Here is a 27,707-nt window from a genome sequence, read left to right on the forward strand (position 1 = left end):
AGGTATTACTGTCAACCTTAAGGTGAGCAAGATACACGGAACCTTGTATCATCATGGGTGACAATAATTTAATGGCTTTGGAATCTTGTGAAAATGAAGGAGTGCAAACTGAAGTGGTAGAGAATATGAGAGTACAGTATTTAATCTTGTTTTAAGAGAAACTGAAACCTAACCCATTACCCTCAGAAAATAATTTTATTGATTGGGTACAGGGATATAGTAAGTCCTAAATTTTCAAAAATAAATTTATATCTATTGGTATCACTTCTGAAAAAAAAACTTTTCCTACGTCAACTCTCCACTTCGCACACACTAGCACCTTCATTTTAGAGTCATTTGGAAATATAGTACTGGTTCCCTCCTACATTGCAACTCTTTCTTTCTCTCTCTCCTTTAGTGGTGTCTCTGTCTGTTAAAATTTTGGAAAAACTGTCCCCTGATTGTGTGCATCACTAGTGCAATTATTCTTTTTAAAGCTTGCTGAGCTCAGTGCACATTTTGTGTGGTAATTTCTATCACATAAACCATCACAGTAGCATACAAAAAAATCTCTATGCATACTGTATATACACCCATAAAAAAGTATTCATTCCTTAAATTCCCCAAATCTCCCAAAAGCAAAATTACGATAAACATCAAACACACCAAGGAACCTTACAGATAATTTAAGTAAAAATTACCATAAATATCAAACACACCAAAGGACCTTAGAGATAATTTAAGTAAAAATGAAGCCTTCTTTTGCATTCCTGTATATTGGGGGTTTGCCTCATACATTTTTTTGTACTTCTTTCACAACTTCCTTTTGTAAATGAAGATCAGTTTATGTCACAGCAGGAGATCCTCTCAGTGTATATAAAAGGACCATCTACTGCCTGCAGAACAGATCCTTCCTTTTAGCTGAAGAAGCACCATGCAGCCACTTTATCTTCTCATTGTGGCTGTTGCCTTAGTTGCCACAGGAACAGCAGAGGTGATGAATGACTTCTCCTCTTGTATTAATTTCTTTTTTGGGGAAAAACCCCCAACTGGCTTTGAGGAGGCTGCTTTCCCTATTCCAGAAGAGCGCCACCCAGATGACAGTGCACCCGACTGTCTAGCTGCCTATCAGCAAAGGTCACCCGGTTATATCTGCCAGAAGATACCAAACGGAAACCAGTCTTACTTTGCCACTTTGTATGACAGGGGCCGGAGAATTCCTCTCTTCTCTGCCTACCTGGTAGAAAAAAATCCAGCTTATGATACGCAATTTGGTTACATCCGTGTGGAACCTCAGGTTAGTTTGAAACTGTCTTTGGAGCAAACATTACTTGACTTTGTTTAGCTAAAAATAATATAAAAATGTCATATTGCATAGTGTGCAACAGAAGAGAAATCTTCTGTCATAATAGCCTTCAAGCCAAGACAGCAGAATGTTTTATTGTTTGATTAATTGATTGACTGATTAGTTCACTGACTGGTTGGTTGATTTTCTTTCCTTCAGTATGAATCTCCTGGAGAAAAGGGGGAAAATGTATGACTTATAGAGAGTTCTTGTTGTTAGTGTTCTTACTCAGTGAAAATTATTCTTCACAGCAGACTTGTTTATCTATTCCTTTAAGCAACAGTTATACTAGGTAGGTAAATAATCATGTCCAGCATCTCCATATCAATCAGATACTGTATACATCAGTTGGGGTTGTTAGAGGGTGCTTTTGAAGCAAACTCAAATGTTTCCTGTAAGGCAAAAATATGTGAGAAGAAAAATTGATTCATTTATGAGAAGGTTTTGCTGGGTCAGTAAGTTAGTATGTCTGGTATCTCCATATCAGTCAGATACTACATACCCTCAACCCTGACTAGTGCTTAGTGTGCATAACTCACATTGTATTTTTATTCATGCCTCAACATATGCATTCATGTAGTCCGAGGTCTGTACAAGCGAATGCATTACACATGTGCTTGCAAAGAAATGATATATTAGCATGAAAAATTAATTTACAGTAAGTCAATTTGGCTGCTTCTGGCAATGAGTGCATGCTGCATTCCATTTACTTTAAAAGTCAGATGTCGGACCTGGGGGTGATGTCAAACCCAAGTTGACAGCGTTCCAGTTAAACATTCATAAAACCGATACGGAAGCCTCCAGGAAAAGCTGTAGTTCTTGCTCTTTTGGAATGCAGACAACTATAGAACAAGTGGATACAACAGGCTGACTGAAAGGAAGACGGCCAACCTGTTGCAACATCCAAACGGTGCCATCTTTCTCGTTTATGCCTGGTGCAGCTGCGTTGTTCTTATATGTGAGTGGATGTTTCTTGCAGGGAGGGGCTTCTGTTCTCCGATGTAGAACCCTTATCCTCATCTGAGTTTCCCTCTGTTATAGCACATCTTTATTTGAAAATAGCAGTGTCAGATCAGGGGGAACATAAATGTGACTAAGAGAATAATACTGAATAATAAAAAAAAACGCTAACCTTTACAAGCACCATACATTTACACTGGCTGTTACAGACTCAGATTAAATGTATGTTTTTATTGTATAATAGTAACAATAAGAGCAGCTCAGTATTCAACACGTTTATTTTGGGACGTGTCATGGCTCGAACTTGCAACCTCGCTTGAGTCAGCAGTTCTTACCACTGTACTACCAAAGCAGTTATGACAATGAAGTACACTAACCTGATTTCTTTTTCTTCAGTTATAGTCTTGAATAAAAGCGCACTTGTTTTGTTATACTGTAGTTGTACCTTTTGTGAAAGTGTTTATTTGATATTTGGACTTCAATCTTCACTTATTATACACTTCTTGTCAAAATTTTGTCGTTAGTACTAAAACATTAAAAAAGTTTGCCTTTTAGGTATGTGTTTGCATTTCCTATCATCCTACACTTACATAAATCTTTGTAGACATGGAGCGCACATGAAATGCATGTCCTGAAAATAACGATATATTATTTACCCAATACAACTCCAGTTACATCACCCCCAGATAATCAAGGCTTGAGCTGAGAGAGCTTTTTGCCCTTCCTGCGTTGGTGGGGGTGGGGGTGGGATAGCAGGCTGCTTGCTGCTTGTGCTTATTGATGCATTTACAAAACAAATGACGCTGAATGGATAGGTGCGAACGGATTTAAGGTGGGCCGGGATTACGAGTTTTTTCATATGCTTTGGTAATTCTAGTATTAATGAGACACAAATTGACAGAAGTGCGGTACAGTCATCCAGGATTCAGAGGTCTGAATTGGTGAGGCTCGCTTGACTTTCCGAGTAGGAAATCAAACTTGTGGGGGTATTCCAGTTGAAACTTCTTACCAGGAACTCGGAAATTCTGACTTCCCAGTTCAAATGGAACACAGTAGCAGCTTACAATAGTCAGTCAGCAGTCAGTAGTAATCACACTACAGCAATACATTCTGGGGGAAGTGATAGTTTTTTTCCAAAATGATAGCTCCACTACTTCCATTCTAGTCCCCTACTGAGTAATTCTTTGGAAGTATTTGATGCCTCTGCGGTGTATTACCATAGAATCAGCTTGGTCCACGTGTGCTACGGGTTTCACTAGTTTAAACTATCAGAGAGCTCCTTGCCAGGGCTCATTGTATTTACAGCCTGAAGTAGACGTCAAAGTCTGTTGATGTTAGGAAGGTGGCCAGCAAACAGACAGGAGAGGTGCATGGGAGAAGGTGTGTATGCATGACAAACAGGTAAGGCTAAACCCCACTACTAGTTGCGAGTTTCTTTGATATTTAGTAATTTATGAATAGTTATATACTTTGTTTTCTGAATATTAGCTGACTGACATTTCAGTTATTACTTATTACTTTTTATTTCTTAGCAGCACAACAGCTCAGTTCAGCTATAATTTATTGAAAAAATCACCACAGCCTATTCTTTTATTCCAGATGTCAACGTATTAATTTATTTACTATCACTAATACATTCACATTCCTAAAGCAATCCCTCAGTTTGTGCTTCTTTCTGCCCAATTTTACAATGCTTGAAAATATTATTCACCCTCTTTGAAGTTGTGACATTTTATTGTTCAATAAAATTGAATCACAGTGGAGTTATTTGGCTTCAGCAGAAAAGGATTCTTTAATGTCAAAATGAAAGCAGATCTCTGCAAAGCCATCTAAATTAATTACAAACTTAAAACACAAAATAATTGGGTGCATAGATATCAGTGCTTTGAAGAGCAGTGTCATGTCAAGGACAAGAATCTGGTGAATAGATGTAATTTATTCCACAGCACAAGCAGGAATAAATGTATTTTTGTTACTTTTAACCCTAACTCTAACCCCGCATATCCAGTATTCAGGTGTAAAACAGGTGATCTTCTTCAGTTTTACACACTTACTCATGCCAATCAGTTCAAGTGTACATGTGGAGAACATGCAGGCTAGATAATCAAATATGAATCACCTGACACTGTGGGACAAGAAGAGTAGCTTTGAGCCACCAGTATGGGCATTTAAATATTTGTACTGAATCACATGATGAAGATGAAATGTATAAGCTTAACATTGGTTCAGCTCCTCATCCATGAATGCATACTATGCGACTTTTCCCATTTGTCACTAGATGACAAAACCATGTGTGTTTGTGGTTTGTGCTGTGACAGGCAATATCTTTGCAAAATTAGCACAATTATAAATGTTAAATATCACAATACATTTGAAGAAAAACAATCATTATTGGAAAATAACCCAGTGAAACATGTTTCCATAGTGACAGGAATAAGGTTCTGTTAAGTAACTGCTTTCTTTTAGGGCTACTGCATAGATTTGATTGTGGTGTGTATTAATGTACCTTAACAAATTCACAACATGATATTGCGGCTTCTATGGGATTCACTAGAAATGTTTTCACTCAATAAGTGTCAAAATCAACTCCAAATAGCCAGAATGTAGTTGTATACATATGCACCATCTACAGGAGCATATAGGCAACTGCGTTTCTGCAAACCTAAAGTTAAACCCCAGAGAAAAGTTGCAGTTGAAATGAGTTTGAAAGTTCATACTGGTCCATACTGAGGACTCAAACTACAGTAAAAACAATCTAAATTCTCTTTTTTTTTTTTTGGCTCATATTATTTTTGACTGTTCAAATTAATTTTGCAAGTAATTCAAATCCAATACGAATGGGTACCAATATTTATTCTAAATCTACAAAAATAATAAAAGAATAATAATAGAAAACCATGAATACTAGATTCATGCTGACTTCAAATTGTTTACAGTGTGGGGCATTTACATATCTTTAAAAAATAATTCAAATATATTGTGTACTTTTCGTAATTTTGAAGTTTTAAACATGTTAATGTGAGATTTACTTAATATTGTAACTTTATACAGTATTACAATCAATTTATGATATTTGACTTTTTGGGATGCAATTTAAATTAGTATGGTTATTTTTTTTTGGTTCGCCTTCCTTCCAGCCCCAAGTGTAAATGTCAGCCTCAGCCCTTGGTTTTAATTAGATTAGATAAACTTTATTAATCTCTTGGGGAAAATTCAGATACATAAAGCAGCAGAAATATAAAAACCAAGAATACAGAGACACAGGATAGATAATATAGCCAATCAATCAATCAATTGGTAAATAAATAAATACACAAGTTTCAACGTGAGCCTATCTGAAAGATTTTTATAGTTTGAACAAAATCAGCCTTTAGAAGTGTATTCAAAGCCTAGAGTTGTAGTCCTTTTGCCGTGATGTTTTATTTTGCTGCGTCTATGTCTGTTAAACTACACCAGTTTCAGGATTATTTATTTATAATTGTTATTGTTGGATTATTGTCTGTGTTTAAGCCTACATTATGGAGGCAATGAACATCGAATTTGACTTTATACTTAATTTAAAGTTTGACTTGGCAATGACTTTATGTATTTAGAATTTGTTTTATATGTTACCACACAAGCTTATGTATGTAAAATTTACTTCATATATACAATAATATAATAATGTTTCTTTACTTTGCCTCTACTGCCTTTAATAATTTGAGTCCTTCTGTTCTGCCCCCCTCTCCAGAGTTCAGAGGATTACTTGTGTTCTGTTCTGTGTGTTGTATTTATGCCATTTTGTGATACTCATTGCACACCCAACCTACTTGGATGGGGGTCTCTTTCTGACTCACCCTTCCCAAGATTTCTTCCATTTCATTTCCGTACAAGGGGAGTTTTTTTCTTGTCTTTGTAGTGAGTCAAGGCTTTGGCAGTCAAAAAACAGAGCCTGTTAAAGCTCATTGAGGTATACCTTGTGTGATTTTGGACAATACAAGAAATAAATTGTTCTTCTTCTTCTTTCCTGTCAACCTGGAATGGTCTTTCCTACTCTATTTCCTCTTCTTTTGAATGTCTTCTCTCTCTTTCTGTGAGCATTTACAGCAGATCAGATTTCTATTATTTATTTTCCTTATTTTTTGTAGCTGATTACATCTGATTACATCATTTTTGCTCCACATATTTTTTATATTGGTCCATTATTACATGAAATGGTAAGAAATTTTGAAAAAGCTAATTAGAAACAGAAAAAAAAAATTACTGTGGCCTTGTATTTTTTCTTTCAGTTTCATGAGAATCATTTTCTTGCCTAAATTTGTAAATCATCGAATTGTAAAATCTCAGGGAGAGATTGGCTACCTGAAACTCAAACAGAAAAAGACATGAGCAATGAGTAATGTTACAAAATCAATTCTGCACAAATCAGACAGACTGTTATGGATATGAAAAACCATAAATATGCCATTGCAAAAGAATAGAAATCAAAATTTATATTTACATTTCAACTAAAGTATAGTGTGATACTGAATCAAAATATTTATCTGTTTGCAAGGGGGTATTTTCCGTACATCGCTTAAATCATGCGAGATCAGATGCCTTATCTTGGAGGAGTTAATACCAGTGAAACTCATCCGGGATAAGTCGTTTTTTCAAACTCAGCCATGTAGTATATTGGTCTAGCTGGATCTAATCACCTGAGATGAATGCGCGCGCCGGCGCTGATTGAAAAGCCCATATATATTGAGTCTAGAAAACATGATCAGCAAGTCTTTGATAGGCTGTAACAAAATGACGAAAGAACGGGCGCATTTTTTTTTTCACACATGCGGAGCAGGACCTTTTATTTGAAGGATATGAAGAATTTCAAGATTTAATATGCACAAGGGATAACACTGCAAAAGCAGCCCAAACCAGAAAAGATGGCTGGCAAAAAGTGGCCGACAAATTAAACACTAAGTAGTGTGCATTGTACAGTACTTACTGAATGCAGCGTTTCATTTCCTATGTGTCAGATTAATTATTATTTAATATGTCATAATTCCAGATCAAATATGAGCACAAGGAGAATATGGGAACAGTTTAAAGTGAAGTACAAGAATATACTTCAAACTGGTAAATATTGGTATATAACTGTTTAAAGAATTGTTGACATAAAAAATCATATATAATACTAGCAAAATACGCACGCTTCACAGCAGAGAAGTAGTGTGTTAAAGAAGTAATTAAAAAGAAAAGGAAACATTTTGAAAATAACGTAACATGATTGTCAATGTAATTGTTTTGTCACTGTTATGAGTGTTGATGTCATATATATATATATACACACACATATAAACATATATACATATACATACATATCTACATATATACACATATATATATACACACATACATATATACATATATATATATATATATATATATACACATACATCCACATATACTGCATATACTGTGGAGCCGACCCGGACACAAACAGGCGGACATGTTGTTCATCAAACCACCACACATTTTATTTACAACTATTTACAAATATGGTCGCTCAGACCCAGTCCACTAGTGCACAAAACACCCCAAACACAGTCCTGGCCACAAATGCCTCTTCTTCGGGCCGCCTCCACTCTCCTCTCTTGCCTTGTCCTCCTTCCACCCGACTCTAGCCTCGAGTGAAGGGAGACGGCCCCTTTTACACATGACCCAGATGAGCTCCATGTGCTTCAGACACTCCCCCATTGGCCACGCCCCAACGTGGCCGAAGTGCCAGCTGTTCTCCCGGCAGCTCTCCGGGTATCGTCCTTATTCTTCCCCCCAGCACTTCCTGGTGTGACAGAAGTGCTGAGGTAACAGGTCCTCAAGGCATTGGGGTGCCTCCTGGCGGTGACCACGGGCCCCTACAGGGTGGGGCTTCATCCCCTCAACCCGTGGCCCCCAGAGCAACCAGGAAGGCGGCCCCCACGTGATCCAGGGTGGGCCTTGACTCTCTTCTGGTCCCTCACGGTGTCCAGGCCGGGTCATTGCCCCTGGCATCCCTGACAATACATATATACATATATATACATATCTACATATATACACACATACATATACATATACAAATATACATACGTACACACACATATATGTATATACACACACACATATATAAACAGATATATACATATACACATATACTGTATATATATACACATACATATATACATATATATATATATACATATACACATATATATATAAACACTGTGGTCCCCGGCCGGGACTGGAGCCCAGCCGAGACGCCCAGGAGGACCAGATGAGGGCTTGTGCCTCCTCCAGACCGCAAGGGGGCGTCCGTCCTGGTTATGTTGGGGGCCTCGCGTTCAGGGCTTGGAAGCCCAGCCCTGTAGGGACCCGTGGCCACCGCCAGGCGGTGCCCCGATGCCAGAATATCCCGTGTGGGACCCGGTCGGGACGCCCAGGAGGACCAGAGGAGGGCTTGTGCCTCCTCCAGACCGCGAGGGGGCATCCGCCCTGGTTTTGTTGGGGGCCTCGGGTACAGGGCTTGGAAGCCCAGCCCTGTAGGGACCCGTTGCCACCGCCAGGCAAGGAACCCTGGAACCCAGCACTTCTGCCACACCAGGAAGTGCTGGGGGGAAGACGAAAAGGGACACCCGCCACACTGCGGTGTGGCTACGATTGATTGCCGGGAAGCAGCTGGAGCCCATCCGGGTTCCCATATAAGGGGCCGCCTCCCTCCAGTCATTAGTAGATGTCGGGTGGAAGAGGACAGAGCTGAAGAGAGGCACAGTGACTGAGAGTGTGGCCTGGACTTTGGGGAATCGGTGCAAGAGGCACTGGGGTTTGTGGTGCACGTAATTTGTATATAGTAGTGTAAATAAACAGTGTGTGGTGGAACTATGTTGTCCGTCTGCCTGTGTCCGGGTCCCAGTTCACAACACATACATATATACATATATATACAGTGGAACCTTGGTATACATCCTTAATTCGTTCCAGACCCTTTGACTTATACCAAACAGGACGTATACCAAACAAATTTTTCCCATAAGAAATAATGGGAAAATGATTAATCCGTTCCCATGAAAAAAAAAAATCCTATTGCTATTGGCATATTATACATTGATGGGGTTGTATAAAATAATTTAAACACTGCTTAATACTAAAATACATAAATACAAAAGCAATTAGATGAAATAAATGAAAATTTTACCTCACTTTACTTTTTAATAACATCTTTGTTTTTCACAATCGTAGATACCGTCGTTCTCGGCAAATGGTATGCAACAGCCATGTCCCGTATACGCATGCCACCTTCATACTTTTCAACAATCAATTCAAATTTACATGAAAAAAAAACACAAAATCACGTTGTGACGATGCAGGTTTGCTGTATGCTCCCATCTGTTGCCGGGGAGCCCTTGAACCCTAGCTCATCGGTAATATCAAAGCAAGGGGATGGTGAAAAAGTACAAAGTGCTTTTATTAAAACAATTAACAAAACAAGGTGTTCAAATTAAAGTGCAGTCTCCAAAGTTCCAATAAATAATCCATAAAATCAGAAGTGAAATGTGGAGGTTAAAAACAATAGAAAAAAGTCTTTTTAAAAACCACAAAGTTAAAATTCAGCAGGAAGCATTCTTTAAAAAAAAACAAAAAAAACAAGAAGAAGCCCGGTGCTTTTTTACCTGGCGGCCCTACCCCATGCTTCTTTCTTTTTACTCCCCTGCTAGCTGACTGACTTCTGTTTATCAAGATAAGCAGCCCCAGGAACAATCATGAATGCGGACGGTCCCTCACAAGTGCACTTTGGTGAGAATCGCCCTGACAACCTTCAGCCACATAACCACCACGCCCCCTCACCAAGCTGCAATTGCGGTGATTATTTATATTCTAGCTGAACTTTGACAGGAGCTGTGGACCCGCTATACCACACACGTGAAAGTTCAAAGAGAGTTATAGCGCGAGTTGTTCACTGAATGCTAGCAACTGGCGCACTAATGCTCGTGGGCAGCCGTGGCTTTATCTCGAGAGAGGTAAACAAGATTAGCACGCAAGTCGTATTCCAAACAAAGGTCGTATACCAAGCAAAATTTTTTGTGTCCAAACAGGACGTATACCAAGTTGGACTTATTCCAAAGCAGACGTATACCAAGGTACCACCACGCAGAATACCCGCGCTTCGCAGCGGAGAAGTAGTGTGTTAAAGAAGGTACGAAAAAGAAAAGGAAACATTTTGAAAATGACGTAACACAATTGTCAATGTAATTGTTTTGTCACTGTTATGAGTGTCGCTGTCATATATATATATATATATATATAGCAAAATACCCGCGCTTCGCAGCGATGTCATGTGTTAAAGAAGTTATGAAAAAGAAAAGGAAACATTTTAAAAATAATGTAACATGATTGTCAAAGTAATTGTTTTGTGTATTTGGTGGCAGCGTCACGAAGTTGTTTTCGGTAGCTGCATCAGAAAATGTACCACAACGTCTGACACTCCTCCTTTTTACTGTTTTCTCACAGCTTGGATTGCTGCTGTCATATATATACACACACACACACACACACATACATACATACACACATACATACATACATACATATATATCTTCATATCTACATATCTATATACATATCTACATACACACATATATATATATATATATATATATATACATACATACCTATCTACATCATATATACACACACATACATACATACACACACACAAATTATATATATGTGTGTATGTATGTATGTGTGTGTGTGTGTGTGTATATATATACACATACATATACTTGTGTGTATGTTTGTATGTGTCTATATGTGTGTGTATAGGTTTGGTCACTCAGTGCAAGGGAAAAATAATAAATTATAGTCTATAAGTTATTAAACAGTAAAACATTAACGTTTTAAGAAGTACAGTTTTCTATGTGAACCTTCAAATTTGTGCCTCTGGTAATGTGTCTTACCAGCATTTAAAGAAAATTAGTTTTGTGTCCTCTGCAGTGTTAAGAGAGAAAGGCTTTGGTTTGGGATAAAAGGAAAAAAGGTGTAAAGAAAGGAAAGTTGCCTTTTTCTTTTATATAGTATAGAGAGATGTGTTCGCTGACGTTATGATCGCCTTTTGGGGACAGTCGCGGTGGGTCTTGTGTAGACTGGTGAGACGTCCCGCCATTAATCGGCTGTGATGGCAGTGTCAGTCCTCTACTCGTGTGCGTGTCTTCATAATCCGAGCTGAGGACCTCATAATCGTATACGTGCAAAAGAAAGTGTGAATCGCCTTAATATTATTTTGCCGTGGTGTAGAAAAGGGGTCCCGTGTTTGCACTTGTCTGGGCTATAGCGCAGGGGGAGGATGAAAAAAATTAAAAGTGTTCACTTTGACTTAAGGCAGAAGCGCAGTCAGCGTCTCAAAGGCCGGCACAGCTTTTGCTGGGCAGGAGACCCCAGTTTTGCAGATACGTTCATGATATCAAAAGTCTCAGCGCTCTTTGGAGGTCATTCATATATATATATATAGCAAAATACCCGCGCCTCGCAGCGGAGAAGTAGTGTGTTAAAGAAGTAATGAAAAGAAAAGGAAACATTTTAATAATAACGTAACATGATTGACATTGTCATGAGTGTTGCTGTCATATATATGCCTGCCTAAATAAGTCACCCTCGCTTTGCTCTTACTTTTTTACCGTTCATTTAATCATGGCTAGTGGTGGAAAAATTATAAAATGGAAGGAGGATGGCTTTACCAAAACAATTATTGATGGCGAATCGATTTTTCATAAAGCTTGAATTGGTGATGTTTTTCTGTGTTAACCTCATATTTTTTCAGACTTCTTCTCAAACTAAGGTGGTGCGAGGGTAAAATGAATCGGGATGCGCTGATCAATGTAATCTGTGTACCAGGAAATCATGCATTGACAAAAGCTCCCCTTTGCTTGTAATGCAAAGTGTGATTAAATGCATTATTTTTTAACGTGTTATGGAGCACATGCATCGAAGCTTCTCAGCTGTGCTTGTGCTAAGAAAAGGAAAGATTTTAAAAATAACGTAACGCGATTGTCAATGTGACCTTTTGTAAGTAGTGCCTGGAGGATTCAGTGTGTAGAAACTCTAGAGACAGCGTGTGTATTAACTTGTGGATTTTTCTGTGAGTATTTGGTGGCAGTCTGACGAAGTTGCTTCGGAAGACGGCGTTAGCCGCGGAGCTCAGCTCTGAGTGAAATAAGATGAATGGGAGGGGAGATGATGACGTGACTCCCCCACCCGCCTTAACTGTCAATCACCCACAAACACAGTCTCTCGGAATTTGCATAAGCACACCGCTTCACCTACAATTTTAACTTAGTTACAAAGTGATCAAAACTCTCGTTTATATCCTGTGTCCTCTCATTAAACTTGTATCCCGCATTATCTCTGGGCATGTGAAACGCCAGCGGTAGCTTGTCTATGAACTTAATTTAAAGTTTAGGTTTACACCTTGCTTTCTTTCCGAGGTAGCAGCACTCATGAATATGGTAGTATATGTAAGGAATGAGCCTGCCAAATTTCAGCCTTCTACCTACACGGGAAGTTGGAGAATTAGTGATGAGTCAGTGAGTGAGTGAATGAGTGAGTGAGTGAGTGAGTGAGTGAGTGAGTGAGTGAGTGAGTGAGTAAGTCAGTGAGTGAGTGAGTGAGGGCTTTGCCTTTTATTAGTATAGATATATACACACATACATCCACATATATACATATATATATATATATATACACATATCTACATATATACACACATACATAAACACACATATATATATATACCCTTTGGGGTGCGAGCAACTGTTGCTGGGGTGCCAGAATCCATCAAGGAAGAAAAATGAAAAACATTATTTGTACAAATTCTTAATTATCTGTCCATTCCTAAATAATTAAATGGGCAGGCTATTTCGTATCAGTGCAATACGCTGCTTGTTAAAACGGATGACTTCTGCTCTTACGTGCACTTAGTGCTGCGTGGGTATTATGAACTATCGTATGTGTTGAACTTCTATTTAAATTTTAAATATAAGTAATTTTTATTTAGTCGACAGAAATATATTTGTTGGGAATGTAAGTTAAATTTAGTCATCATTGCATAAAGACTAAATTCGACTTACATTCCTACCAAAATATCTGTGTCGACTAAATAGAACCTACTTATATACAAATAGAACTTGAAAATATTTTTTCGAATCTGAGCGCGCATTTTAGATCAACTTGACGCGCAGCACATCGAGCCTGTGTGCTCTTGCCTGCCTGCCTCAATAAGTCTCCGGTGCTTTGCTCTTACTTTTTCACCGTTAATTTAACCATGGTTAGTCGCGTAAAAATTTGAAAATGGAAGGAGGATTGAGTATGACTTTACCAAAACAATTATTGATGGCGAATAAGGTATCCATTATTCATAAAGCTTCAATTGGTGATCTGTCTTTCTCCGTTAACCTCATATTTTTTCATATTTCTCAAACCAAGGGGGTGCAAAGTCGGTCTCGTCCGTCATAGGGGGTGCGAGGGTAAAATGAATCGAGAAGCACTGATATATATGTATGTGTATATATATATATGTGTGTATGTGTGTGTATATATATATATATATAGAAATAATTTTACTGTCAAATGATGCAAAGAGTATGTGACATGTGTTTCACCCTAATTCTGGGCTCATCAGGCGTACACACTCACTGTACCCCCTCTTGGAAATCGAACCTCAGACGTCAGCTCTAGAGGCGAAGCCTCTAGTGTTGCGCCACACCGTGTGGTCTGTTTATTTGACAGTATGTAGATTGTAGATAAATATATATATATATATTTATAGCAAAATACCCGCGCTTCGTTATGAAGTTATGAAAAAGAAAAGGGAACATTTTAAAAATGAAATAACATGATTGTCAATGTAATTGTTTTGTGACTGTTAAGACTGTTGCTGTCATTAAGGATTTGATTAGCATTATTTCTTTCAATCAGGTTTGTATTTGGTGGATGTGTGACGTTCAATTTACATTCCGCGTTTGTCAACCGTTGTAAAGATAACAGGTTTCATTCATCGATTTGTTTCTCACTGCATCAATAAACAGCTCATCTTCCTCTTTATCTGAGACGTGACACACTGCATACACGGGTTTTTTAGCTGAACATTGACATAGCTGCACTTATGAATATGCTTGTATGCGTCACTCGCTTCATATTTTTTTGCTGCCTTTTCAATTGTGTAATGCGGTTTTTGTTCAGGGCTCTTTGGAGCTGTTGCTTTTTGTCTGCGTACTGCGTTCACAGTCAGTTCACGTGAGCCACTCGGTGTACATGCTTCGAAGGTTCTCAGCTGTGCTTGTACCATTTTGTGCGATGTCCACAGCTTTATTTAATGTTGGCTAAGACCCGGCACTTAAAAGTTTCTTTCGCAGTTTCGCTGAGTTTGTGCCAAACACCACCCTGACCATCTCATCTTCGTCTGCATAAGCACAACCCGTGAATATTAAGCGGCAGAGTGTTTCTATTGGATTGCCGCTGATGGACGACCTTATATGGGCAGGCACTCAATTACGTGGGAGTTGTGATGGCGCAACTCCGCCTCACATAGCGAGTGAGCTGCAGGCTATTGCAGTATATGGACAAAAAAGTAGGTTCCAGTTATGACCATTACGCGTAGAATTTCGAAATGAAACCTGCCCAACTTTTGTAAGTAAGCTGTAAGGAATAAATCTGCCAAATTTCAGCCTTCTACCTACATGGGAAGTTGGAGAATTAGTGATGAGTGAGTCAGTCAGTCAGTCAGTCAGTCAGTGAGGGCTTTGCCTTTTATTAGTAGAGATAAAAAACATTAATTTTAAAGCTAATAAGAAAGCAGACAAGCAAAAAACAGGTGGAGGTCCATGCAGTTCAGACCTAACCCCTGCAGAAGAGTTTGCTTTCTAGCAAAATGCCCATCGCCCTGTTTCTGAGGGCATTCCAGGGGGAAGCTCCTCCTCAGAACCAGTGGCAGGATGCAGTGGTCACTTTATTTCAGGTAAAGGATGGTCGCTGCATATATTTGTCCTAACATGCAGGTTAGGTGCATTAGGGTGATCCTAAATTGTCCCTAGTGAGTACTTGGTGTGTGTTGTACCCTGCGGTGGGCTGGCACCCTGCCTGGGGATTTGTTCCTGTCTTGTGCCCTGTGCTGGTTGGGATTGACTCCAGAAGAACCCTGTGACCCTGTGTTAGAATATAGCGGGTTCGGTAAGGACTGACTGACTGACTAACTATAGCAGAATCAATGTCATTAAAATAACTCAGAAAAAGTAGTGGTCCAAGGACAGACCCCTGAAGAACTTCACTGACCTTTCTCTATGTGACGCCTTCTCTTCAAAAATAAGACTGTGTATTAGTTAGAAATGGTATTGATGTTGTTCCAATGTACACTGTAACAGTACATACTGTAGACCTGAGGATTGTTTCTTATTAGTACTGTAGCATGTAGTCTGGTCTTGATCTGCAGCTAGTATGGTACTCTCAGGTACACTGGAACTGACCTATTATGTCTTATCAACATTCACAACTTATGCAATGTCAAGAAATAAATACAACAAACACATAGCCAGTATATGAGATGGGGACCAAAAATTGCTGGAATTGTTAAATAAATGAATAATACATTTTTATTTATAGAGCACCTTTCCCAAAAAACTTTATTATGCAACATACAGCAGTTTTGTTTTAGTCATCGTCAAAATAATCCTCTTGAGATGCAATACATTTCTTTCATTCCTGGAAAAATTTCCTGCACTCATTTTTTCATTACTATGTCTAGAGCCTTCTGCTGTTCTTTTCTGGATTGCTTTTTTTAAAAAAAAAACTTTTATTGATTTTATTGTAATCATTCCATACAAATAGATCCATTTTTATAAAAAATAGGATTGAAAACAAATCAACCCCCACCCCTGAGAAAGACAGCATGGCCAACGGAGTAAAACTTAAAGCTAGTAAAAATAAATAAATTGATGAGTTTAATAGGTGGATAAAGATAAATGGAGAAGAAATAGAAATGGGAAGAAAATCTGCTTCCTCTGCGCTTTAAGGGCTTATTCTAAAATATTATTGATTAGATCCTGCCAGGTTTTGAAAAAGTTCTGCACAGATCCTCTAAGTGAGAATTAGATTTTTTCCAATTTCAAATAACATAACATCAGTTACCCAGTGACATAAAAGAGAAGAGTTTCTCTTTTGGATTCTTTCAGTTTAGCAAAATAAGTCTGTGTGCCAAAAGTGTAGTGAAGACAATCGCAGTTTGTTTGTCCTTCTCCACTTTTCTGGATTTCTTCCACAGTAGGAAATCATTTTTCCTTCAGTCTCAGTTTTAATTTCAGGAACAAAAAGAAGCCAGAGGGAGCAAAATATGGAGAATTCAGTTTGGTGTGAAGCAGGGGGTGGGCAAAGTTGTTCCTGGAGGGCTGCAGGTTTTGTTCCAACCCAACTGCTTAATAAGAAGCACTTATTTCTCAAGTAACACTTCTGCTTCATTTTAGTTCACTTCTGTTTCATTCATTAATAATTTAAACCCGTATTGCTTATTTTAGTCTTAAACAGCTATATTCTTGGTTTTTAATTGCTCCTTATTAGCAAAAAGATGCAAATGGAAAAAGAAACCAGCATTCCTCCATTTAGCTTGTTTACATTTACACCTGCGTGTATTTATTGTGCATTATTTGGTTTAATTAAATATTTGGAAGGAAAGTGAAGAGAAAATATTGAAGGTCCGAGAATTACTCGTCCTTTTTAGACTTCAAATCATTTGGATGATATCCTTAGAAAGGAACAAAAATCTAGGATATGAGAATGACCTGAAATTGCAGAATTAAAGCACTAACAAGCCATGAAATGAAATTATTGGCATGGATTGTTGTCTAATTAAGGAACTGGGTTGGTACACAAACCTGCAGCCACTGCGGCCCTCCAGGAATGACTTTGGCCACCCTTGGTGTTAAGCAACAACCACATTGTTTTTGATGAAAAACTCATTTACAATGCAGGGTGTGGAGGTGCACTATCATGGTGCAAAGTGAAGTTTTGTGTACACCACTGCTCTGAACATTTTTTTTCCTGGTGCTTTCCCGGTGGCACCTTAGATTTTTAGTTTAATGTTGCTGTGTAATGGTGTGTGTACTGAGAAACCCTCTATTGATCAGTCAGTCTATCTGTAAAAACTCAGTCATCATTGTTTTGATGTTCTATAAGATCTGACATTCTTTTTTCAGCTTGGAGAAAAAAAAATGCCAAAGTCATACTCACAATTACAGAATAAATGTCAGAAATACACACTCAACACAAATGCCATTTGCCAGACTGATCAATAAGTCTGTAGATATCCAAAACCTTTAGAACTGCACTTTACTCCCATGCTATTGAGTGATTGCTTGAATTTATGGGGACCCCCTCATAAAAATTGGTAATTGCACCACATAACAGAAAACTTAATCCATGTGTTTAGATCAATGCCAAATTAATTTCTTTACACACATTGAATTATCCATCCATCCCACCGCAGACATTGAATTATTACTTTTTCAAATGAATAAATACTTAGCATGGCATCACAGGTTAGGTTTATGAAAATATGCCTGCAGTTTCAACTGTTTAACTTAAACTAAGTTCATGAAAAGCAATACAGACATGGACAGCCAAAAGAAATTTTCCAGATGGAGCAATATTTCATGAGAGCCACAATGTTATGGGACGTTGATAGAGACCAATATTACTAATACAAAGGAAATCATTTTAATACCAACCCACAGTATGGTGGACATTAATCTACACGTGTCCTAAAAGGTCAGAGTCACCTCTGTATATTTGAAGTAAACCACCAATAGCAAAAATAAAAGCCAAAATATAATTTGATTTATTGATTGTAAAATGCAGACTAATTTACAATAAGCATGTAATTTATTAATAAAAAATTAAATGATTAAGTCCAAGAAGACACAGAGAGAATGAAAGGTAATGAGCAACTTGTTATTTAAACCTCTTCAACATACTAATGTCAGAACATTGCCAGGTTAACTTCTCCATCCTGTCAGAAAGCCCTTCCCTTTGAAATATTTGTTCACAAAACATTAAACATTATTTCATATGTGAAAAAGGATTGTAACACAAATGGTAACCTCTTCATTTATTTAACTAAATCACTACACTTTTCCTCTTAGAACTTGACCTCTTTGGCATTAACTTGTACCGTCTCTTGGCTTCCGTAGTCTACGTAAAAATGGTTAACTCCTCAGTTTAAACTGTTTTGATGAAATATGGAATTTTAAACACAAATAATTCTTGGGACAATGTTTTGCTTACATCTTGTGGACGAAATAACATATTGGCCTTTAGAATATTGAAAAGCTTGCTGCAAAGACAGTATGTTAATGTTCTCCTTGCAGGCTTGGTGTACTTTATGTACAAACATGCATGCAGCTTCTTGAACTATTAACTCAAATATATAAGTTGGCCCTGAAGTGCAATGCACAAAAACAAATTAAATCATGCAAAAACAAATCAGAAAACACAAAAACAAAATGGAAACACAAACACAAATCAGAAAATGTAAAAGCAAATTGAATACACAAAAGCAAATCAGAATGTACAAAAATGGTCCGTGTACTTTTTGGTATTTGAAATTTCATTTCAGAAGCATAAATTAAAAAAACGAAAATGAAAGTAATGTTCAGATTTAGATTTTTGATCAAAGAATAAAATGAGGGAAAACAAGGTATTTTTTAATTCTGTGGTTACAAATAGCAGTCATAAACTTAAAACTACACATACTTTTCTGGATTTATTTGTGATTCAAATAATGAAAGTGTTATAGCTCAAAAACAACAAAACCGACGCATTTTCGTTGCCTGAAACCGGAGGTACTTCTTCTTCTGCGCGATTTTTGACGACACGTGCAAACAGTCCTCCTCACAACACATTGATCGATGGCATTGAAGTTACACTGCATGGCATTAGCAGAGGATGGACCATTACATTGTTTTTGGGAACAGTAAAAGAGTGACACTCCGGGACGAGGACATGACTGCAGAAAAACTGAATCACATCTTTCAGGTAAAAATACAAGCTTTACAATCTTTACTTCATTGATGTAGCAGTTCTTTTATGAACGTTATTGTTATTTTTATAGTGCTAGCATTTTCAATGGTTGCTCATTGACTTTTACTGGCTACCCTTCGAGTATTAACAGTGCGCACAAATATAACATGTTAGGAGAGCAACATGATTTACAGAAAGTTTTCTTAACATGTGTTACACTTGTCAATGAGCAACCATTCACACATTTACACACATTCAAAATGCTAGCATTATAAAAATTGCCAGACTTAGTGTTAGTAAATGAAATCACCAAATGTTAGCTGTTTCACAGTAAGTAATAACAATAACGTTCCTAAATGAACTGCTACATCAATGAAGCAAAGTTTGCAAAGCTTGTATTTTTACCTGAAAGATGCGAATCGGTTTTTCTGCAGTCATGTCCTCGTCCCGGAGTGTCACTCTTTTACTGTTCCGAAAAACAACATTAATGGTCCATCCTCTGCTGATGCCATTTAGTGTAACTTCAGGCAGTCAGTCCATGTGTTGTGAGGAGGACTATTCGCACGTGTCGTCAAAAATTGCGCAGAAGAAGAACCACCTCCAGTTTCAGACAATGAAAATGCGTTGGATTTTTTTGTTTTTGAGCTATTACGCTTTCATTATTTGAATCACAAATAAATTCAGAAAAGTATGTGTGATTTTGGTCTGTGTAGTTTTTGGTATTTGAAATGTCATTTTAGAAGCAAAAATGAAAATACAAAAATGAAAGGAATTTTCAGATTTTGATTTTTGATTGAAGAATAAAATGAGGGAAAATAAGGTATTTTTTAATTCTGTGGTAACAAATAGCAGTCACAAACTTAAAATTACGACACCTGCGAACAGTCCTCCTCACAACATATCGACCGACGGCCTTGAAGTTACACTGCATGGCATCAGAAGAGGATGGACCATCACGTTGTTTTTCGGAACAGTAAAAGAGTGACACTCCGGGACGAGGACATGACTGCAGAAAAACTGAGTTGTAAAAATACAAGCTTTGCAAACTTTGCTTCATTGATGTAGCAGTTGCTTTATGAACGTTATTGTTGTTACTTACTGTGAAACAGCTAACACTTGGTGATTTCATTTACTAACACTAAGTCTAGCAATTTTTATAATGCTAACATTTTGAATGTGTGTAAATGTGTGAATGGTTGCTCATTGACAAGTGTAACACATGTTAAGAAAACTTTCTGTAAATCACGTTGCTCTCCTAATGTGTTACACTAGTGTGCATTGTTAATACTCGAAACGTTTACTAGCGATAGCACTATAAAAATGAGTGTCACTGTGATATATATATATAGCAAAATACCCGCGATTCGCAGCGATGTCGTGTGTTAAAGAAGTTATGAAAAAGAAAAGGAAACATTTTAAAAATAATGTAACATGATTGTTAAAGTAATTGTTTTGTGTATTTGGTGGCAGCATCACAAAGTTGTTTTCGTCTAGCTGCATCAGAAAATGTACCACGACGTCTGACACGCCTCCTTTTTCCTGTTTTCTCACAGCTTGGATTGCTGCTGTCATAATGAGTTTGAGTCTACATATACATACATATATACATATAATATATATATATATACATACCTATCTACATCATATATACACACATATATATATATATATACTAGCAAAATACCCAGCGCTTCGCAGCGGAGAAGTAGTGTGTTAAAGAAGCAATGAAAAAGAAAAGGAAACATTTTGAAAATAACGTAACATGATTGTCAATGTAATTCTTTTGTCACTGTTGTGAGTGATGAGTGTTGCTGTCATATATATATATATATATATATATATATATATTTACACACACACACACACACACACAAACATATATATATACATATCTATACATATACACATAAATATACACACACACATATATACATACATATATATATATCTACATATATACACACAAATACATATATATATATATATATATATATATATATATATATATATATACACACACACATATATAAACATATATACATATACATACATATCTACATATATACACACACAGCTATTTCAGATCAGTGCAATACGCTGCTTGTTAAAACGGATAACTCCGCGCTCTTACGTGCAAGTCTGCGTGGATATTATGAACTATCGTATTTGTTCAAGTTCTATTTAAATTTTAAATAGAAGGAATTTTTATTTAGTCGACAGAAATATCTTTGGTAGGAATGGTAAAAACAGACAGGAATATTATTTGTGAATAAATCAACTCAAACCTTAAACAACTTATAATATTTTGCTCTCCATAAAAATATATCCTGTCAAAATTATACAAATTCAAATATGAACATGCTGCATAACAAAACCTGGAAATATAAATAAAATGTGTTCCTTTCAGCAATAACAAATCAAATCATTCAGTTGTCTTTGCTCATATGTCATTTTAGAGCTGGACGCCTGGCATCTTTTTTTGGCAACAGGTTCGTTTCTGTTTGGTGTGAGGTTCTGTGTTGTGGAGATTCTCAGGATGGATTGCAGGTGCTCATCAGTGAGGCGACTCCTGTGTGCTGTTTTGTTAGTCTTTATCACTGAGAAGAGCTTCTCACACAGATATGTGCTACCAAACATGCACAAGGTTCGAGCCGCATGTAGACGGACTTTTTTGTTCTTCAAAGTCACCAAAGCGCCGTGCAAACTCAGTGCGCTCAGTTTATCAGCAAAGTGCGTATTTGGGAACACCGTAGTGACGACTTGGTTTAACATTACTTGGCAACAGGGAAAGTGGGGCAAATTGCACTGGTGCATTTGTGTCTCCCATAAAAGCAGCTTCACTTGAAATCACTTTGTGATTGTGCACGGGTAAAACGTCCGCTGAAGTGTCAGATTCTTATTTAATTCTTCTGCTTTCTGTATCTTCTGCATTGCATTCAGGTTACCCTGATGTTTTGTCTCATAGTGCCGTCTTAGATTAAATTCTGTAATTACAGCCACATTAGCTCCACAAATGAGACACACGGGTTCAGTAAACATATACTCAGCCTCCCATCGCTTTTAAAGGCTCTATTTTCAGAATTAACTTTTCTCTCCAGCATCGCGTGAGCTAGCTTCGCAATAACTTGCAGCTAGACTTGATTAACGCGGTAAGTGTTCGGCAAGGCAGCTGAAGCGCTGCATTATGGGATCTGTAGTTTATTGTGTTACCAGCGCTTCATATACCTGGGCCATTAATAACAATAATACAGTATATAAAATGATCTCGGGCGGATATAATTACACACGGGCGGATGTGGCCCGTGGCCCTTGAGTTTGACACATATGGACTAAATAGAACTTGAAAAGATATATTTTTCAAATGTGATCGCGCAATTCAGATAGAGTTGACGCGCACTACAGCCTGCATGCCTCAATAAGTCATCCTCCCTCGCTCTTACTTTTTACCGCTCATCTAATGAATACACTGAGTATGGCTTTACCAAAACAATCATTGATGGCGAATAAAGTATCCATTATTCGAGTATGTAGATCGGAATATATATATACATATATATATACCCGTATCGCAGGAGAAGTAGTGTGTTAAAAAGCTAGAAAAGAAAAGGGAACATTTTAAAAATAACGTAACATGACTGTCAATATACAGTATTTGTTTTGTGAGTGTTACTGAGTGTTGCTGTCATCAAGGATTTGATTATCATTATTTCTTTCAATCAGGTTCGTATTTGTAGGATGTGTTGTGTTCAAGTTACATTCCGTGTTTGTCAATCGCTGTAAAGATGACAGGTTTCATTCATCGATTCGTTTCTTACTGCATCAATAAACAGCTCGTCTTCTTCTTTATCTGAGACCTGACACACTGCATGCACGGGTTTTTTACACTGTCTTCCTTTAGCGGGACATTGACTTTTTCCAACGTGTGCTTTGTTTCCGCAGTAGTTGGATTTATGAATATGCTTGTATGTATCAGACGCTTCATATTTTTGCTGCCTTTTCAATTGTGTAATTCGGTTTTGTTCAGCTCTTTGGAACTGTTGCTTTTATCTGTGCACTGCGCCAGTTCACGTGAGCCACTCGGTGTACATGCATCGAAGGTTCCCAGCTGTGCTGGTGCCATCTCGTGCTATGTCCATGGCTGTATTTAATGTTACCTTAGTCCTGGCACTTAAAACTTTCTCTCGCAGTTTCGCTGAGTTTGTGTCAAACACCACCCTGACCATCTCATCTTCCTCTCCATAAGCACAGTCCTTCACCCGTGAATATTTACCCGTGGCAGTTTGCTATTGGATTGCCGCTGACGGACGGCCTTATATGGGCAGGCACTAAATTACAAACGCCAGCGCAGCCTGTCTATGAACTTAATTTAAAGTGTAGGTTTACATCGTGCTTTGTTTCCGAAGTAGCAGAACTCATGAATATGGTTGTATATGTCACTCGCGCTTCTTATTGTTTCGCTGCCTTCTCAATTATATAATGCATGTTTTCTTCAGCGCTTTTTGAGGTCTTCCTGGTTTTCTATGTACTGCGTGATTACGTGGGAGGCGTGATGATGTCACACGAAACTCCCACGGCGTTGAAGCTCATCTCCATTACAGTAAATGGAGAAAACAGCTTCCAGTTATGACCATTACGCGTAGAATTTCGATATAAAACCTGCCCAACTTTTGTAAGGAAGCTGTAAGGAATGAACCTGCCAAATTTCAGCCTTCCACCCACACGGGAAGTTGGAGAATTAGTGATGAGTGAGTGAGTGAGTGAGTGAGGGCTTTGCCTTTTATTAGTATAGATATATATATATATATATAGATAGTATATCTACATCATATATACACACATACATACATACACACACACAAATTATATATATGTGTGTGTGTGTGTGTATATACTATATATATATATATATATATAATGTAGATAGGTGTGTATATATATATATATATATATATACACATACATACAAACATACAAACAGGTATATATATGTGTATATATATGTATTTGTCTATATGTGTGTGTATAGCTTTGGTCACTGAGTGCAAGGGAAAAATAATAAAATATAGTCTATAAGTTATTAAACAGTAAAACATTAACGTTTTAAGAAGTACAGGTACATTGAGCACTACTGGAGTGGTTGCGGGTAAACTACATTTTAGAGACGGTGTAACAGAACAGGTAAGTAGTACTAACAGCAGCTAAAATGTATATGGATCATCTCTCGGTAGTTGATCCCTTTTGAAAGGCGCTACACGACGGCTGTGGTATAAAAATTACATTTTCTATGTGAACGTTCAAATTTCTGCCTCTGGTAATGTGCCTTACCGGCATTACCAGCAATTAAAGAAAATTAGTTTTGTGTCCTCTGCAGTGTTAAGAAAGAAAGGCTTAGGTTTGGGATAAAAGGAAAAAAGGTGTAAAGAAAGGAAAGTTGCCTTTTTCTTTTATATAGTATAGATAGATGTGTTCGCTGACGATATGAGCGCCTTTTGGGGACAGTCGCGGTGGGTCTTGTGTAGACTGGTGAGACGTCCCGCCATTAATTGGCTGTGATGGCACTGTCAGTCCTCCACTCGTGTGCGTGTCTTCATAATCCGAGCTGACGACCTCATAATCGTATATGTGCAAAAGAAAGTGCGAAGTGCCTTAATATTATTTTGCCGCGGTGTAGAAAACGGGTCCTGTGTTTGCACTTGTCTGGGCTATAGAATATAAAATTAAAAGTGCTCACTTTAACTTAAGGCAGAAGCGCAGTCAGCGTCTCAAGGGCCGGCACAGCTATGCACGCGCGCCGGCTGCTCGACTTTTGCTGGGCAAGAGACCCCAGTTTTTGCAGACACGTTCACGATATCAAAAGTCTCAGCACTCTTTGGAGGTCATTCATATATATATATAAAGTAATGTGTGTTAAAGAAGTAATGAAAAAGAAAAGGAAACATTTTAATAATATCGTAACATGATTGACATTGTCATGAGTGTTGCTGTCATATATATGCCTGCCTAAATAAGTCACCCTCGCTTTGCTCTTACTTTTTTACCGTTCATTTAATCATGGCTTGTGGCGGAAAAATTATAAAATGGAAGGAGGATGGCTTTACCAAAACAATTATTGATGGCGAATCGATTATTCATAAAGCTTGAATTGGTGATCTGTTTTTCTGTGTTAATCTCATATTTTTTCATACTTCTTCTCAAACCAAGGTGGTGCAAAGATAAAATGAATCGGGATGCGCTGATCAATGTAATCGGTGTACCAGGAAATCATGCATTGACAAAAGCTCCCCTTTGCTTGTAATGCAAAGTGTGATTAAATTCATTATTTTTTAATGCGTTATGGAGCACATGCATCGAAGCTTCTCAGCTGTGCTTGTGCTAAGAAAAGGAAAGATTTTAAAAATAACGTAACACGATTGTCAATGTGACCTTTTGTAAGTAGTGCCTGGAGGATTCAGTGTGGAGAAACTCTAGAGACAGCGTGTGTATTAACTTGTGGATTTTTCTGTGAGTATTTGGTGGCAGTGTGACGGAAGTTGCTTCGAAAGACAGCGTTAGCCGCGGAGCTCAGCTCAGAGCAAAATGAGGTGAATGGGAGGGGAGATGATGACGTGACTCCCCCACCCGCCTTAACTGTCAATCCCCCACAAACACAGCCTCTCGAAATTTGCATAAGCACACCCCTTCACCTGCAATTTTAACTTAGTTACAAAGTGATCAAAACTCTCGTTTATACCCTGCGTCCTCTCATTAAACTTGTATCCCGCATTACCCGTGGGCATGAGAAACGGCAGCGGCAGCCTGTCTATGAACTTAATTTAAAGTTTAGGTTTACACGTTGCTTTCTTTCCGAGGTAGCAGCACTCATGAATATGGTTTTATATGTCACTCGCTCGCTTCTTATTGTTTCGCTGCCTTCTCAATTATATAATGCATGTTTTCTTCAGCGCTTTTTGGAGCTCTTCCTTGTTTTCTACGTACTGTGTTGACAGTCAGTTCACGTGATTACGTGAGAGGCATGATGATGTCACACGAAACTCCGCCCCCACGGCTTTCGAGCTCAACTCCATTACAGTAAATGGAGAAAAATACCTTCCAGTTATGACCATTACGCGTAGAATTTCGAAATGAAACCTGCCCAACTTTTGTAAGTAAGCTGTAAGGAATGAGCCTGCCAAACTTCAGCCTTCTACCTACACGGGAAGTTGGAGAATTAGTGATGAGTCAGTGAGTGAGTGAGTGAGTCAGTGAGTGAGTGAGTGAGGACTTTGCCTTTTATTAGTATAGATATCATTCTGCAGGTGGTCATTAGTGTTATGTGGAGGTGACGAGACTTAAGTCCTGCTTTTGTTAAAGGAATGAGTTTAAAGAGAGGTTACTGATAAGAAAATTAATGTTCTCTGAAATCAGTAAAGCTGATAATATGTTTGATAATCAAAAAGTCATCAGACATGATGTGACTGTTAGTCTGACAGGCGGAGTGGTGACTCTGAGGCTAAGGATCTCTGCTGGTGTCTGGGAGGTTGTTGGTTCAAATCTTGTGACTGCCAGAGGGCATCCTACTTTGCTGGGCCCTTGAGCAAGGCCCTTAACCTGAAAATTGCTCCAGGGGTGCTGTTGGCTGAATCAACCGATTTTGACAATTTCAGTATTGCCCTTTAGCCATATACAAAGTCCACTCAGATAGTGACCAGGATATTGCATTCATGAGACAGATACTACCACACTAGCCTTTGATATAAATACAAGTGAGAAAATGGCAATTAAATTATTCTGCTTCTTTTCATTTCAGCTTGTACACCGGGAACTTTCTGCTGAGTCACAACGAGAGGCTGATGCTATAAAAATTATAGAGGAATACAACAAAGGAAAGAATTGCAGTGGCAAAGTTAAGGAATATCAAGAAAAAAATAAACTTATGCAAAGCCAGGCCATTGAAGATGACTACAAGGATGCAGGGAAGCATAATTATGACCATATTTATTTAAATCCCCCACAACACCACAGTCAGAAGGAATTCTGCAATGCCACTAACACTTTCACTAACATCGTTGCGATAAGCAAGGTTCTCAGCAAAGCATGGAAAGGTCATGAAGAGGAAATAAAAGAAGTAATGCGAAAAAGTTGTGAGCAGATGTATGTGATCACAGGAGCTGTCCCCAGCAATGACAAAAAACTGAAAAACCGTGTCTATGTGCCCAGGTACATCTGGAGTGCATACTGCTGTGTTAGTAACACGGGACAGACAATGCATTCAGTTGGAGTACTTCTCCCTAATGACAACAGCGAGAAAATGGAAACCATGGTAGTGAACCAATTGGAAGAAAGATTGAGCAATTTGTACAATCACGAGATAAAACTAATTGAAGGTTGTTAG

The 27,707-nt window shown here is 38.0% G+C and overlaps 1 protein-coding gene across 1 annotated transcript; it reads left to right on the forward strand.

Annotated features, from left to right (window-relative positions):
• Nucleotides 1–913: 913 nt before the first annotated feature.
• On the forward strand, nt 914–27,707 carry LOC120526449 (endonuclease domain-containing 1 protein-like). Its single transcript, XM_039749615.1, has 2 exons — nt 914–1,276; nt 27,123–27,707. Exons 1-2 carry the CDS (start codon nt 914–916, stop codon nt 27,705–27,707), a joined length of 948 nt encoding a protein of 315 aa, XP_039605549.1.

Source organism: Polypterus senegalus, chromosome 3 (assembly GCF_016835505.1).
Source record: "Polypterus senegalus isolate Bchr_013 chromosome 3, ASM1683550v1, whole genome shotgun sequence".
NCBI lineage: Eukaryota > Metazoa > Chordata > Cladistia > Polypteriformes > Polypteridae > Polypterus > Polypterus senegalus.